This window comes from Symphalangus syndactylus, chromosome 14 (assembly GCF_028878055.3).
Source record: "Symphalangus syndactylus isolate Jambi chromosome 14, NHGRI_mSymSyn1-v2.1_pri, whole genome shotgun sequence".
Classification (NCBI taxonomy): Eukaryota; Metazoa; Chordata; class Mammalia; order Primates; family Hylobatidae; genus Symphalangus; species Symphalangus syndactylus.
The window spans coordinates 111,853,244-111,869,978 of NC_072436.2; the positions used below are offsets into that span (position 1 = coordinate 111,853,244).

Here is a 16,735-nt window from a genome sequence, read left to right on the forward strand (position 1 = left end):
GGGAAGTCAAACAACAGAAATTTATTTTCCCACAGTGCTGGAGGCCAGAAGTCTGAGACTCAGGTGTCAGGAGGGTTGGTTTCTTCTCAGACCATCCTCCTTTGACTGGTAGGTGATCATCTCCCTTTGGGTCATGTAGTTTGCCCTTTGTGCATGTCTATGTCCTAATCTCCTCTTCTTAAAGGACACCACCCAACCAGACATGGTGGCTCACGCCTGTAATCCCAACACTTTGGGAGGCTGAGGAAGGCAGATCACCTGAGGTCAGGAGTTCAAGACCAGCCTGGGCAACATGGGGAAATCCCATTTCTACTAAAAATACAAAAATTAGCTGGGTATGGTGGCAGGTGCCTGTAGTCCCAGCTACTCAGGAGGCTGAGGCAGGACAATCACTTGAACCTGGGAGTCGGAGGTTGCAGTGAGCAGAGATCATGCCACTGTACTCCAGCCTAGGCCACATAGCCAGACTCCATCTTGAAAAAAAAAAAAAAAGAACACCAGTCATACTGGATTAGGGCCCATCCTTATGGACTCATTTTATCTTTTTTTTTTTTTTTTTCTTTTTTTTTTTTTTTTTTTTTTTATTATACTTTAGGGTTTTAGGGTACATGTGCACAATGTGCAGTTTTGTTACATATGTATCCATGTGCCATGTTGATTTCCTGCACCCATTAACTCGTCATTTAGCATTAGGTGTATCTCCTAATGCTGTCCCTCCCCCCTCCCCCCACCCCACAACAGTCCCCGGAGTGTGATGTTCCCCTTCCTGTGTCCATGAGTTCTCATTATTCAATTCCCACCTATGAGTGAGAACATGCGGTGTTTGGTTTTTTGTCCTTGCGATAGTTTACTGAGAATGATGTTTTCCAGTTTCATCCATGTCCCTACAAAGGACACGAACTCATCATTTTTTATGGCTGCATAGTATTCCATGGTGTATATGTGCCACATTTTCTTAATCCAGTCTATCGTTGTTGGACATTTGGGTTGGTTCCAACTCTTTGCTATTGTGAATAGTGCCGCAATAAACATACGTGTGCATGTGTCTTTATAGCAGCATCATTTATAGTCCTTTGGGTATATACCCAGTAATGGGATGGCTGGGTCAAATGGTATTTCTAGTTCGAGATCCCTGAGGAATCGCCACACTGACTTCCACAATGGTTGAACTAGTTTACAGTCCCACCAACAGTGTAAAAGTGTTCCTATTTCTCCACATCCTCTCCAGCACCTGTTGTTTCCTGATTTTTTAATGATGGCCATTCTAACTGGTGTGAGATGGTATCTCACTGTGGTTTTGATTTGCATTTCTCTGATGGCCAGTGATGAGGAGCATTTCTTCATGTGTTTTTTGGCTGCATAAATGTCTTCTTTTGAGAAGTGTCTGTTCATGTCCTCTGCCCACTTTTTGATGGGGTTGTTTGTTTTTTTCTTGTAAATTTGTTTGAGTTCATTGTAGATTCTGGATATTAGCCCTTTGTCAGATGAGTAGGTTGCAAAAATTTTCTCCCATTGTGTAGGTTGCCTGTTCACTCTGATGATAGTTTCTTTTGCTGTGCAGAAGCTCTTTAGTTTAATGAGATCCCATTTGTCGATTTTGGCTTTTGTTGCCATTGCTTTTGGTGTTTTAGACATGAAGTCCTTGCCCACGCCTATGACCTGAATGGTATTGCCTAGGTTTTCTTGTAGGATTTTAATGGTTTTAGGTCTAACATATAAGTCTTTAATCCATCTTGAATTAATTTTTGTATAAGGTGTAAGGAAGGGATCCAGTTGCAGCTTTCTACATATGGCTAGCCAGTTTTCCCAGCACCATTTATTAAATAGGGAATCCTTTCCCCATTTCTTGTTTTTCATTTTATCTTACTTACCTTTTTAAAGACCTTAGCTTCAAATACAGTCACATTCTGAGTTACTAGAGGCTAGAACTTCAATGTATGACTTTTGTGAAGACACAACTCAGCCCATATAACATGATAATTTAGTACAGTTGTTCCTCCATATCTATGGACCTTGGTGTCCAGACTTCCAGTGAATACCAAAGTCCATGGATGTTGATATAAAATGAGGTCACTGATATAAAATGGAGTGATATTTGCATATAACCTGTGCACATCCACCCACATACTTTAAAACATCTCTACATTACTTGAATACCTAATGCAATGTGAATGCTATGTAAACAGTTATTATCCAGAATGTTTAGGGAACGATGACGAAAAGTCTGCACATGTTCAGTACAGATACAGGTGTGTGTTGGGATTTTTTCTTCCCCCAAATATATCTGACCCACAGTTGGTTGAATCTGCAAATATGAAACCTATAGATATGAAGAGCCAATAGCATTCCTAGGTTGAGGCTGAGACATCAAAACATTTTACCAGCTAAATTTGAAAAGCACTATTCTCAACTCTCATTCCCACTTGAGAAGTGGGTTAAAAATAGTCCCTCAGGTCCATCTCCAGAATCTGATCCAGTAGGTCTGGGGTAGAGCTGAGGAAATGGCACTTGTTATAAACATTCTCAGTGGCCTTTGGAGGGTACTCTGAGAAGGAATAAGTTGGCAGAGAGACATGTGATGATCCCGTAACATCACAAGTTCTTCTGATACTGATATCTGTTTGATACTGATACAGACCCTTTATCTGTGGGCACCTGGGTGGTCCCCTGTGGTTGGGGGGAATATCTTACTCCTACAGAGAAGGAAAGGGTTCCAAAGACCCTGAAGCACAGACCTCTCTTCCTGTGCCTCCCTGCTCTTGATGACTGAGAATTGACCTAAAAAGATGTACAAATTCAGGTAAGCATCTAGCCCTGCGTGTGCCCTAAACCAATAGCTCCTTTCTCTTAGCTGCCAATACATAAAGTCAGCGCCAATCCACAGAGGCATCAGGGAAGCATTGCAGGGTATGATGAAGAGTTGGCTTTTAGCAAACCTTTAACCAAACTCTTGGCTCTGCAGTTCTCCAAGTTTAGCACATTTCCCCAGTGTATCAGTAGGGATTCTTTGATCACAGGAAAAAAGGAATTGTCTAACTTCAGCAAAAAAAAAAAAAAAAAAAAAAAGCGATCATTTGAATGAGATGAGGTAGCTTAAGGGATGGATAGATGGATAACCAGCCTTAAACACAAAGGCAGGAATCAGGGTGAATCTGAGGTCTAGCCCTGGGAACTGTCTCTTCACTCAATTTCACCAGGATATCACTACCAAAATGAATCCACTCCACGTTTTCAATCACGCTTCTTTTCTTCACCATATTTAGCATTACTCTACTCAATACTCAGAGTCTCAGGATAAATAACTCAACTGTCCTGCCTTGGCCATATCTACATCTGATGGCTAGGGACGGGTGTCTTGATTTATCATCACTCCAAGACTGTACACGTGAAAGAGGAAATTTAACCCAAATAGAATAACAAAGTACTAGCTACCATAGGCAGAAATGTCTGTTGGCTGCAGACAACAAGGAAGCACATGCTTGCTGTACCCCATAATTCATCCACATACAAGCACAGACTAAATAAGGTTTACCTATGGCCATGAAGGAGGACACAAGACTTTGCTATCTCATTACCATTTTTCCTTTTTTCTTTTCTTTTCTTTTTTTTTTTTTTTTTTTTTGAGTTGGAGTATCGCTCTGTTGCCCAGGCTGGAGTGCAGTGGCACAATCTCAGCTCACAGCAACCTCCACCTCCCGGGTTCACAGCATTCTCCTGCCTCAGCCTCCCAAGTAGCTGGGACTACAAGTGCCCGCCACCACGCCCGGCTAATTTTTTTGTATTTTTAGTAGAGACGCAGTTGCACCATGTTAGCCAGGATAGTCTCCATCTCCTGATCTCGTGATGTGCCCGCCTTGGCCTCCCAAAGTGCTGGGATTACAGGCATGAGCCACTGCGCCCGGCCTCATTGCCATTTTTCTTAGGACCATCTGAGGTTTCTCTGCATCATCAGGAAGGGAGAGTTTCTCGCTCCTTACTCATTCGCACTGAAACTTGCCTCTTCCCACCCCCAACTGGAGGGAACTAGAGATGGCCTATTAATTTGCTTCCTGCCCTGTTTCCCTTGCCTATCAAGTATTTTTTTTTTCTCCTGAAACGGTATTTAGACCTCAAAGGAACAGAGCAGGAAGACAAGTCCTTGCTGAGGCATCAGTCATAGAAATGAAGAGTAGCTATGACAAATTAAAATGTCAGCATTATTAGCAATTTGCTTGGAGCTGTTTGATACAGATTTAACGATAAAGCAAGAAATGGTAATAGATTTTCCCTGGAAAGGGGCATGATGACTGGGGATAATAGGCTAAATCAAAGCAAGGGAAAGTGAGAATGAATATTAGGCCAAATATCCTCAATGTGTTAACTTTTTTTTGAGTCTTCTCCAAATTAAGTGTTTAAATGCCTGGGGAGACTCAGATAATTAATTAACATATATGTGAATTATAAGACTCAGCATCAAAAATGAAGAAAATTGGATACCTGTACACTTCTTTATTTAATCATATTTCACAATGAAGTTGGAGAAATTAAAATCTGTAACTAGTTGGCTGATTTCTTGATCAGAATCAATCAAGAAGTTGATTTCCTTGTGTTCATCAGTGAATGTTCTTGCAAAGACTGGAGAACATACAAGCTCTGTATGGAATAGGTCTTGTGAAGACGACATTTTAAAAACATTTTAAATGTATTTATGAATTTCTTATTTTAGTACAGGAGCGGCCCCTAGGGATTATTTGCCTGAGTTCCGGCAGCTTCTAGAAGTAGAGAACTAATTACTTTGGGGCAAACTCTCCTTGCTTGGAGAAAATCACAAAGGTGGGACCATTCGTTATGTAAGATTAAAGCAAGCAAACTTCCGCCAGATTTTTCCTTGTGTGCATGCGCACGTGTGTGTGCACGCGCGTGCACACACACACACGAGAACATTCATGAAATCTCATCAACCATGAAGATCTCAGGCCTGAACCCTGAGGGTCCTCTGTGCAAGTCATCACCTACCTGGGATTTCTGCTAACTCCTGAGCTAATCACTGAAGTCTGGCTTTAGCTGATCATTTGGAAAGTTAATGCAAAGAATGGTATTCATGCCTACAGAGGGATGCTTCTGAGTACAGAACAATCCAGAGAAGGAAGTTACCAGACTTTTGTTAAGAAAGGGGAGAATTTTGGAAGAGCTGAACAACAGTTTGCCTAGGACAAGCACCAGGATGTATATGTGGAAATGTCACCCTCCCTGAGGAGTCCCAGAAATTACTTGCTGGGGGATCCAATAAAAAAGGATAAATTTGTTCTTCCATTATAGACAGATGGGGTTCTGAGTCATTAGGGTTGGAACATAAAAATAAGCATAATTTTATTTTGCGTTTCCAGCCCTACTTGTAGCTATTCTATTCTTTAGAAGCCATTTCATTTGAGAATGGGAGAAGGTCCTTAAATGGAAGCCTTTAAAGGAAGGAATCACTTTTAAAGTGATAAAGAAATAACCTCAATCTTTTGTTTTAATGTAAAATATATGAACATGCATGCGTTTGTTGATCTTTGATGTGAGTCTAAGGCCTTTTCTTTGAATGATTTCTCTGTTGATAAAAATCCCTCAATATCCTTCCCACATACACCTCACTAACATTTCAGTCACCAGCAGGGGCTGGCTAACTATGGCCCACTGCTTGTTCTTGTAAATAAAGTTTTATTGAGACATAGCCTCAGTCATTCATTTTATCTACGGCTGCTTTTGTGCTATTATGGCCGTGTTGAATGGGGGCAATGGAGACCCTATGGCCTTCAGATACTAAAATAGTCACAATCCGGCTTTTTTCAGAAAAAGTTTGTTAACTTCTGGTCTATGGTATCAATTCTGGGTTTGACTAAAGCGGAATGAGAATGTCAAGACACATTGAAAAGAATCTGACTGCAGAATCTCTCCAGATTTCTGAGGGCTTTTTTCCACTAATATTTTACAGCCCTCTCACCCACAGCTAATCAAAATAATTTTTGAATCTTGTTTTCACACAGTGTTTCCAAAGCATTTAGTTTTCATAGAAACAACTCTTTCTTACTGCACTCATTTTTCATCAGTTTACATAATGTTCCACTAAATAATGTAATTACAATGAAAAGTGCAGCTGGCAGAAGCAGCCCTGGGAACAAATACAACTGACTCTTGGCAAGCAGATACTGCAACGGGTGAAGAGAAAGGTAAACTTGTACCAAACAGTCACTACATAGGATGCTGTGCACATCTGCCAATATGTTTTATAAAGAGATGGGACAGTATGTATTAATCTGGTATGTTTGATAAGTGAAGGTCAATCAGGTAAGCTTCTTCTATTCATACCCTTTTACACAGCATCTCTTCTTTCTCATATTCATCAGTTTCACACTGGACTTTTTTTTGCCAGTGTTTGTCAATGATTATTTGACAAATGTGTGTCTTTTTCACTAGGCTGTGAGGTATAAGAAAATAAGAATGGTGCAAGTTTCAGTATATTATTATACCTCTACTGCCTAGCAAAGTGATTGGCGTATGGTTCGTGCTCAAAAAATATTTCTTGAATAAATGACTGAATGGAAGCAGACATTTCTACAATGAACCATCCTAAAATTATAGGCAGGAAGAACACATGGATCTTGTGAGGTCTCACCAAGGAGTGGGGAGAAGGGGGGCTTACATTTTCTCCCATGCTAGCATAAGAACCACTAAGGAATGAAAAGTTGGGCTTTAAAAAGCGGGGAGGGGTGAGACAGAGCGGGGGAAGGTATCTCTGATTCTGATAGCTCAATTCCAAGGCAGTTGGGAAGTTTCATTATCTGATGTCCAGATGAAGGCGATGGGTTTAAGCCAAGATGATCATTAGCAATTTTCATTATGCAATCCACATCACACTTATATCTAGCAGAAATGAGAAACTCGCTTCTAACTGACAAATTAAATATTGATAATGCAGATCTGCTCTACAACCTCTTTCACAAGGCAGGTACCATGATTTGAGTATGTCTAAAAAAACTCATTCATTTGCATTCCAGTATCACAATCTTTGTCATAACTGTGGGCAATCTGTAACATTATGAAATTAATATTTATCTTTAAAGCAACCCATTTTTAACTTAAATAAGTGGAACAACAAATGGAACATAAAATACGATGTGTGCCAAGGAAACTTTGTATTGCCGCTGTAAATGGAAAACCAATATCAACAGTCACACATAAAAGTTAATGAAAAAAATCCATTAATATCCAACAATAATTAAGGACCTTTTCTATTCCAGACACTTTTCTAACAACCTCATATGCATTAATTATTTTAATCTTTTTTGCATGCAAAAATACAGACACAAAGACACATGCGCATGCACACACACAAAAAAAAACTTATGAAATTTGTGCAATGATTATCTCCACTATACAGCTAAGGAATTTGAGGTAGAGACGATTTAAGTAACATGTACAAGGCTACAGAGTGCTAAATTGCAAAGTCTAGATTTTATCTCAGTAGGCCTAGCTGCAGGCCCCTGATTCTTAACTACTATATTTTGCAAACAATGTTTTCAAAGTGCAAAGAGATGCTCTGGGGCTGTAGGCTTTCAGCCTGAGGCACACTCCCTTTCCCTTGAAAAAGAAAGCTTAGAAAGTGTTAGAGCCCTGTGAAAGATACTTTAGTTTAAACTGAGCATTTCTCATTGACATAAAAACCACTGAGAGATAATGGAAAGGGGAGTAATTTTCTAAGTGACTCCCCCTTTCTTAATGACTTGGTGTTCGCCTGAAAGCTGTGAGTAAGACGTGGGGTAGGTGTCCTATATTTTGGGAAATACAGAGCTAGCAGTTGGTGGTAGCACATGTATTTTCCAGGATCCTTTGTTCAGCTCTGATATCCATGTTTTGAAAGCATAGCAGATATCTATATCTTTGGTGGTTTTTTTTTTTCACAGTCTCCCTATGTCGCCCAGACTGGAGTACAATGGCATGATCTCTGCTCACTGCAACCTCCACCTCCCGGGGTCAAGCAATTCTCCTGCCTCAGCCTCCGGAGTAGCTGGGACTACAGGCAGCCGCCACCATGCCCGGCTAATTTTTGTATTTTTAGTAGAGACGGGGTTTCACCATGTTGGCTAGGCTAGTCTCGAACTCCTGACCTCAGGTGATCCACCCACCTCGGCCTCCCAAAGTTCAGGGATGACAGGCGTGAGCTGCTGCACCCGGCATCTATGGTTTTATTTACTCAGCTACCAATGACTCCTTTTCCCTAATAATGAAGTCTTCCCTCAAGAGTTGGCCCTGGGCAACTACGTTTCTTCATAACACTTCCCTGGACAGATCCAACTGGCCCAGAGTGAACAACTGATCCAGACTAAGCCAATCAGGCTCCTTTTCCAGGAATTTGTAACCAGGATGCACTGATGGTTAGTCCGTATACCGGTGGAAAGCGATGCAACATACATCTTAGGGGCTAGAAGGTGTGATATGTGCATAAAGGTAGAGGGAGTCTTTATCAAAAGAAAAATCCAGAGTGGACCCATAAAGAGAAACAAAGACAGGAGATGAGCAAGAGATACGTGAGTTCAGACAGCTTTCCCATTCTAAGCTCTGATTCCTGGGAGGCCCAGTTGCATGCCTTTTCTGCTTAAGATAGCTCTAATCTGTCTCTATTGTTTGCATTCCAAACAATCTTAACTGAGAGGGAGTTATCTCCTAAATACTTCGCCGTGCAATCAACTACAAAGCCTGCCCTTTCTGTTGTCTTTCCTTGTGGGGAGTTTGCTGGCAGTACATATGTGTTCTCTGTATTCTCATGTCTGGTATTTCTAGGAGGAAGAGAAGTGAAATAATTATTGGGAATAATACTAACAGTAGCTCACCTTGTTGACTATGAGGCCTGCATTTTTTTTTTCAGTGCTTTAACTAAGTTGTTTTATCCGGTCACCAATCCTATGAGAAAGCTATTGTTATTTTACGTATACGTAAAGTCAAGCTTTGAGACACTAAGGAGCGTTTAGAAGTGGGATCTGAACCTAAGTCCATAACCAGTGCTTCACCAGCCCTAACCACCCTTCCTAGTATGCTGACTATAGAGTCACATTGCCATATTGCTGATCAGTATTTGAATCCACGGAACAGAATCTGGCAGTCATGCATTTGGCTACCTAGTAGTTTTCTAACTAAGCTCGTTAATCAGCCCCCAAACCAACATCTACTACTCAAGCACAAAGATCCATTTGTAATCATATATTTTATGAGTGCTCAGAAAGGTGGGCTTTGGAATCTCCCACCCTATGAACATACAATCTCCCTCAACTGGTACACTGTTCAGGGAAACAACAGGCTCCCAGGATCATTTTATTTCTCTCTTAGTTGTTTATTTGACCATCTGTTGGTGCAGATGCTGGAGAGATAAATGCTGATAATTGGATATGGTCACTGCACAACTATCACCATGACCTGTGGTGATGCTAGAACAAGCTGGTAAATACAGCCTATAGGATCAGGAGTGGTTAATGCACAGATTCCATAGGGAGCTCCTGTGACCATCTCCCCAGAAGAATCCAGCCAATAATGTGAATTGCAAGCTCAGAAGAAGACTCAGTCTACTCTAGATTAACAAACCTTGGGATGGAGGAATGAACAAGTTTCCGTGTTGCGTAGTGTGCGTAACAACCGAGCAATGTGAGTAATCCCAATAGTTCTCTAAGAAGAGTGACCCTACTATTGGGAGTAACTGGCTGATGCCCTTCTTTTGGAAAGGTAGGAGCCAGGAAGCTCATGGACAGCATCTCCGTGCTGAGCTGGTTACTAACGCACGATGCCCCATGCCTGCTGCCCACACCTAATGCTGATGTGATATGAGTAAAGGCTATATCCAGTGCAGTCAAATTACACAAGGCAAAATACAAAGACAATGCCAAGATGGGTAGAAAAGTTAGGATACAGGTGAGGATGCAAGATGTGACCTGCGAGATTCAAGTCTGGCAGAGAAAGCATCTGTGTCAAATTCCACAAACCAGAATCCACAAAGTTGCTGAGCCCATACATGTAGGATGAAAGAGAGGAATGAAAAGTAATGACAGGAAACCAGCACCCTGACAATCAGAGCGGAACCCTGTGGATTCCTTTTGTGGCAGACTCCATTGGGTAACTACACTGGAGCACATTTTCTCCTTCCTCCAGTTTAAGTAAATCCTGTTTTTGTGCAGGTGACAATGTGCCTGATGCTGGAAATGAATCGTAACTGCTGTAGCCAATCGCTGAGATTCCAGTTCACCTTGCCAGTGATTGATGTAGAGATTGGCCAATGAGATCTAAGAAAATGGCTGCAGTGACGAATTCTGGGAATTATTTTCCTCCAGTAAAATGCAAGAGCTGTGAAGGAGAAACTCCTCCTTCCTTCTGATGAGAGTGCTGCCCTGTGAGAACGTGATGTGGGTTAGATGGCAGCCATCTTGGAAGAAGGAAAGGAAGGCCAACGGAAGCACAGGGATTCCAAACCAGTGCCCTGATACCAAAAAGCCTCTGAATCAACCCTGGAACTGGGAGGCGGAGAGTTATTTATTTTTGTAAATAACTCTTAGCTTTTCTATAACTCATAGATAATAGCATCTTAACTGATAACACATATGATTTCAAGAGTATGTTCTACAAACAAAAATGTTTCATAGTCAGCTGAGTTAGAAAAAAGTTGTATATTATATCCAACTCTTTGTATTTCACCTTTGCCTATTAAAGACTATGAGAAGACCTGCAGTTAAAAAATAAAAACAGCTTAGCTTTTTTTTAACATGGTATTTCCTAAAATTAATCATATGATCATTTTAAAGACTTCTTAATATCATCAAGATATTAAGCACTTCACAGAGTCTGTTTTGGAAAAATTAATTTAGGCCTCGTGAGAAAAAGAAAGGAGATCCTAAGACCAGGTATTGGATACGCCAATTCCTACACAGCCTCGATGGGCACAAAACAGAAAGCACATTTTTATCTTCCTAAATCATCTGCTATTTCCAGGAGGCCAAGGAAAAGGAATAAATTTTACAACTCTCCACTTATATCCCTGAATTCTGACAACAGAATGCACTAATGAAGGACCCTCGACATGATAACACGGCCACAGTCCAGTCGTCCTGGATAGCAAACCTGGAAATGCATTTTGATTGCTGCACTTAGGACACATTTTAATTGTGGCTTTGCAGACAGTTACCCTTCAACGATGTGGTAACTAAATAGATTTCTATTTTTCTTCCACTCTCTTTCTAAGAAAGCAAAATGAGATTAAGTAAAATGCATTTCATTGAGATGGACAGGTATATACCTTTCAGTTCTAAATTTCTTTCCCTTAAAAAATGCCCCCCCACCCCCACCCAGGCTTGGCGCAGTGACTCACGCCTGTAATCCCAACACTTTGGGAGGCCGCGGCTGGCGGATCATGAGGTCAGGAGATCCAGACCATCCTGGGGAAGATGGTGAAACCCCATCTCTGCTAAAAATACAAAAAAAATTAGCTGGGCGTGGTGGCGCATGCCTGTAATCCCTGCTACTCTGGAGGCTGAGGCATGAGAATTGCTTAAACCAGGGAGTCAGAGGTTGCGGTGAGCTGAGATTCCGCCACTGCACTCCAGCCTGGGGAAAGAAAGAGACTCTGTCTAAAAAAAAAAAAAAAAAGCCCCCCCTCCCCTCAAAAATATCACCTTAATAAGGGAAGTTTTCTTTTGAGGTGGTGGAAGGGCTCTTACAGACACAGGTGTGAAAGGAAAAGAGGGAGGGAGGAAAGGAGGAAGAAAGAGATGGAAAGACAGAGAACAAAAATGAAGAGGGCAGAAGAAAATATCTACAGATGAGATACCTACCAGTACTTAATCACACTGGGGGTCTCCCAGAGGGAACTGGACTCCTGAGTCACGTGGGAAGGGAAAACTCTACTGCACTCTCTTTGGTACTATTCAAATTTTGAACCCTACATATGTGTGCTCCATCCAATCAAATGTGCCATCTATCTATTCAAAACATAAATTCATTTAAAAAGCAAAAACAGTGACCACAAAAGTAACAACAAACAAAGCACTGGTTTGTGATGTTAGAGATGGGACTATTGGAGCCACAGTCAGGACTAAACTAAATGAACCATTATGTTAATATCAAGCCACTCCCTGCACTTATGTAACAGAGAGGGGAAGACTCCATTCTTGAACCTAAACCACGCCCCTGTCCACAATGGACTCATCAATGAGAAATAATCCCTCAAAATGCAAACAAGCCCTTCATTACCTACTGTGTCCTTAACTTGCCAGGCAAGTGTCATCTGCAGTAGAGATTTCAAGATTATCTTAATTCTCAGGAATTTATCAGGGACTCCTGGAGACAAAGGCACGTATTTCTCTTTATCTAGCTCTGACCTAGTTCTGGCCATCGTCCCCATCCAAACAGCAAGAGAAATCTGAAGTTGTAATACATTATTTAACAGGATGAACCAGTAATTCAGACTGCAGGAAAAAAGCAGTAAGAGAGTTCAGAAAAGCTTAAAAATCTTGAAGTCTGTTCCATGAAGGAAAAGGTCACAATGAATGTTGGCACAGGTACTTGGAAGAAAGTGGGTAGAGAGGGGCCACACTGAGATAGTGCATTAAACAAATATGCATAAAAGAAACAGAAAACCTTGTCTCACTTTCTCAGTTTCATGCACCTGGATTCTGTTGTTTATTTTACCCAACTACTTGACAAACCTGATGCCAACAGCAACTGTGAAATGGAAGCAACTCTACAAATTATTGCCATCATGAGACTATCATTAGATAAATGCTCTGAAAAGTTACAGGGCACTGTATGAAGGCATTAGCCCTGTTTAATACATTATTTCTTATTTATTAGACACCTTTGGGCACAGCGGTTTCCTAACGCCAAATCCCACTGTTGTGGTTTTAAAAGCAGCATATTTCTCTAATTTTTATAACAATTTGAAAACATGGCTATAAGGCACATTGTCCAGTAAAAACTGCCAACTTCCATTAGTGACATGAAAAATAGACCAATCATAATTTAAATCTCGTCCACTGAAAACATGAATTCATTTAAAAGAAAACAAATGGGGAGAAATCCCATAGTTTCTTAAAATGCCATCCCCATACCAAGAAAATGTCCACTCAGACACAATGAAAGCAGAACAATGTCACCAAGCTCCATTTATAACCAAACATTCCCTCCACATCTAGGGAATACTTCTTACACTGATATGCCTGAGCACCAAGACAGTTTCATTTTTAAGTGGGGAAACAGAATATGAGGTTTAAAATTTTGTCTCCCTCTCCCATATACACAAATGTCACTAAAACCAAGAGGTCTATAGATAACGCAAATTCTCCTAGAAAACACCCTTGACATATTCCTTGCTCACCCATCCCAGTCAACAGCCAAAGAGCATTTTAGACACTCAGCAAACAGCACGGTATTCATATTAAGAAGGCAGCAAACCATCCTTTTGACCTTTGTTATTACTTAGACCTCGCGTTGTACATAAAAAGAGTACAATGATGTCAAACAAATTCCAGAAGAGAAGTATATATTGCTGAATCTAAATCAAAAAATCCATATCTACTATAATGGCACTTCAAAAGAAGATATACTGTATTTACCAGCTCAATCAATACTAAATTAGCTGGGATAAATATTTTCAACTCTACCAGTCTTAAGATGAAGCCTGTTATTTAGAACCCGTGTCTTGGGAGAGACAAGGAAATTTTTGCTTATCACACAAAAATGAGAATCAGGAAGCATTTTACAAGCAGGTGCACCTACCCTTAGCTGCTCTCTTTCACAATTCATCTGTTTTCTTGAAACCTACAAAGAAAAGAAAATGAAGGGGAAAAGTCAGAAGGCTCCGCATCAGAAAAACATGAAAGAAAACAGAAAGTTACTTTTAATTACTCAGCTCAAAGAAAACCCATAATTAATTAATTATGTACTTAATTTTTCTTTAGGTTTACATAGCTCAAGCTTCACTTGGAGTTCAATTGTGTGATTCAGAAGCACAGCTAGGATAAGTCAGAGACTGGAAAGGGGACGAGGAGAGAGGTGCAGGAGAATGTGTGGGAGGCAGCATCTGCCTGGGATGAGAGCACCTCCCCTCTCATCATGAAACTCCCCACCCTTTTTCCTGAAAACCCCAACTTGCCCTATCTCATAGGTGCAAGAATTCCTCCATAACGGCCCACTCGAGATAGTTGTGATAAGTCAGTGGAAAACACACAGAGTCTTCTCCAATGTTTAGGACCAGTAGTGTCAGTTGTCATGCCTTGGCAACTGGGTTACATTTTCTGGTCCAGTTCTAATCAGACAGTAGTTAAGTCCCCATAGTATTGTGCTGGGGAGAATTCTGAGGTCAATCCTTCAATCAGAGAAAGAAACCCTGATAGGTTTCTGGTATCGGCCATCAAATAGGAAAGTGGGTATTAGCAATACATATGCCATGCATTAATTATCTTTGCCCTACTGACATGTTTTACTTAATGTCCAAGGATGCTTCTTTAGAGTGGCCATATAATTTATTATCCAAACAAGAAAACATAGGTGGGTTAAGAGGAATGGGTGGAGTAGTATTACATGATTATGCTAAGGACACAGATAAAAAGGAACACTTACAAGGAATTTTGAGATGTATGGTCATTCTGTCATCAGGAGCTGTTAGACTCCACTGTCAACTAAAATAGTTAAGCTGAAATAAAATTTAGGTCTTCATTCACCTTTATTCTGTATCTTTCCAGTATTTTTTTTTAACCAATGAAACAACTCCCGACTTCCAGCACCAGACAATATACTGTAAGTTTTTGAAACTTTTACTAAGGGACATGAAGGTTTAGGAACCAACTTTTGATGTGTATTTCACGCATTTTGTATACAAAGTTTGTTTTGACTTTCTCTAAAACAAAAAAAAAAAGAATCTTTACTTAAGGATGCACCAGAGCCCCAAATCTATAAATCAGTGCTTTTCTATGCCCTTTTACCCAGAAATATTACCACTAAGAGTAGCTCTTAAGAAAATACGCAGAGAGGCACACAAATGTTTATTTCCATGTCAATTAACAACAGCATTATGTATGAAAAAAGAAATTACAAACATAATGTGTGATAATGGAAAAATTAAAAAATATAGTATACTGATAGTATGGCATAACATGTACCATTTAGAAACATAGTTTTAAATATAGAGATATGAAAAATGTTCAAAAGACACCATTTAGTTAAGAAAAGAAACCACAGAAATATACAATATTGTGGTTCCTATCTTGTGTTAAAAATACAGTGAAACAGATCACTAAAGAAAATGAAGGAAGGCCAGGCATGGTTGCTCATGCCTGTAATCCCAGCACTTTGGGAGGCCGAGGCGGGTGGAACACCTGAGGTCAGGAATTCGAGATGAACCTGGCCAATATGGTGAAATCCGTTCTCTACCAAAAATACAAAAATTAGCTGGGCATGGTGGCGGGCGCCTGTAATCCCAGCTACTGGGGTGGCTGAGGCAGGAGAATCACTTGAACCTGGGAGGCAGAGGTTGCAGTGAGCTCAGATCACACCATTACACTCCAGCCTGGGCAACAAGAGTGAAACTCCATCTCAAAAGAAAAAAAAAAAGATAAAAGTAAAGGAAAAAAAAGAAACTAAAGAGGAAAAGACTAGGAGAAATATTCCAAAAAATTAAAAAGAAACTGGTACAATTCTATAAATATCCAAAAAAAAAGCCCACATTGAATTATACACCTGAAATAGGTGACTTTATATTAAGTAAATTGTGGCTCCATGAACTGTTAAAAGATGAAGTAGGGAAAATTCATTGAGACAGAGAGCAAATTAAATGTTGCCAGAGGACTGGGTTAATGGAAAAGGAGGAGTGACTGCTTAATGGGTATGAGGTTTCTATTTGGGGTGATTAAGATGTTCTCAAACTGGATAATATTTTCACAACATTGTGAATTTACTTAAATGCCAGTAAAATGTATACTTTAAAATGGTAAAAAAGGTAAATTTTATTTTATGTTCATTTTAACACAATAAAATAAATGAAGTGGGTGGTGAGGTTTCCGTTCTTGACGACATGGAAGGAAAACACTTCATCCTGTTTCCCCCACTGAACCCAGCCAGGAAATCAGTATAGAATGCATGGGGGAGCTATTTGAGATCTCTGAAAATTAAACAGCAGCAAGTAGAGGGGGGAACAAAACAACCAAAACTTAAAGTACCACCAGGTAAGTGGTGAATTACCACCTCCCACCACCAATACCCCTTAGTGTGGGTGCAAGGTAGCCAAGAGCTGAAAATGAGACACCCAGGCAGATAGAGACTCAGGAGAAGCACTCTGGTTTTGTCTTGAGAAACAAGACAGGAATCTTAATGCTCAGAGAAAAGGGAAAATCCCCATTGTTCTTTTTTATTATTATTATTCTTTTTTTTTTTAGGAGTTTATCTGTCCTCTTATGCTGCAGTCTCCAGGCAATCTCAGGGTAGTGTTTGTGTATAAACAACAGTGGCAACAGGGGTGGCTGCACACACTTAACATCTATGACTGTGGTCCCAAGAGGTTGGGCAAACAACTCCCACCTCCCACTGCTTTCATTTCCTCCCTTCTCTTGACACTTGGCCCTAAATGCAGACTCAGATGAGAAGCAGGTGAACAGAAAAATTAAAAACAAACAAAAATCTCCACCTTTCTGGGTGGAGGACAACAAACGGGGAACCCTAGAAAACAAATATTACTTTGAGGATC

At 40.4% G+C, this 16,735-nt stretch overlaps 1 protein-coding gene across 20 annotated transcripts in view; it reads right to left on the bottom strand.

The window, feature by feature from the left end:
- Nucleotides 1-16,735, bottom strand: part of RBFOX1 (RNA binding fox-1 homolog 1) — a 2,507,416-nt gene that overhangs the window by 654,281 nt on the left and 1,836,400 nt on the right. For all 20 annotated transcript variants that reach the window (XM_055240471.1, XM_055240470.1, XM_055240511.1 and 17 more), the window contains one exon: nucleotides 13,774-13,815. In XM_055240471.1, the coding sequence (XP_055096446.1) occupies nucleotides 13,774-13,815 (42 nt within the window). The remainder of the gene's footprint in view (nucleotides 1-13,773; nucleotides 13,816-16,735) is intronic.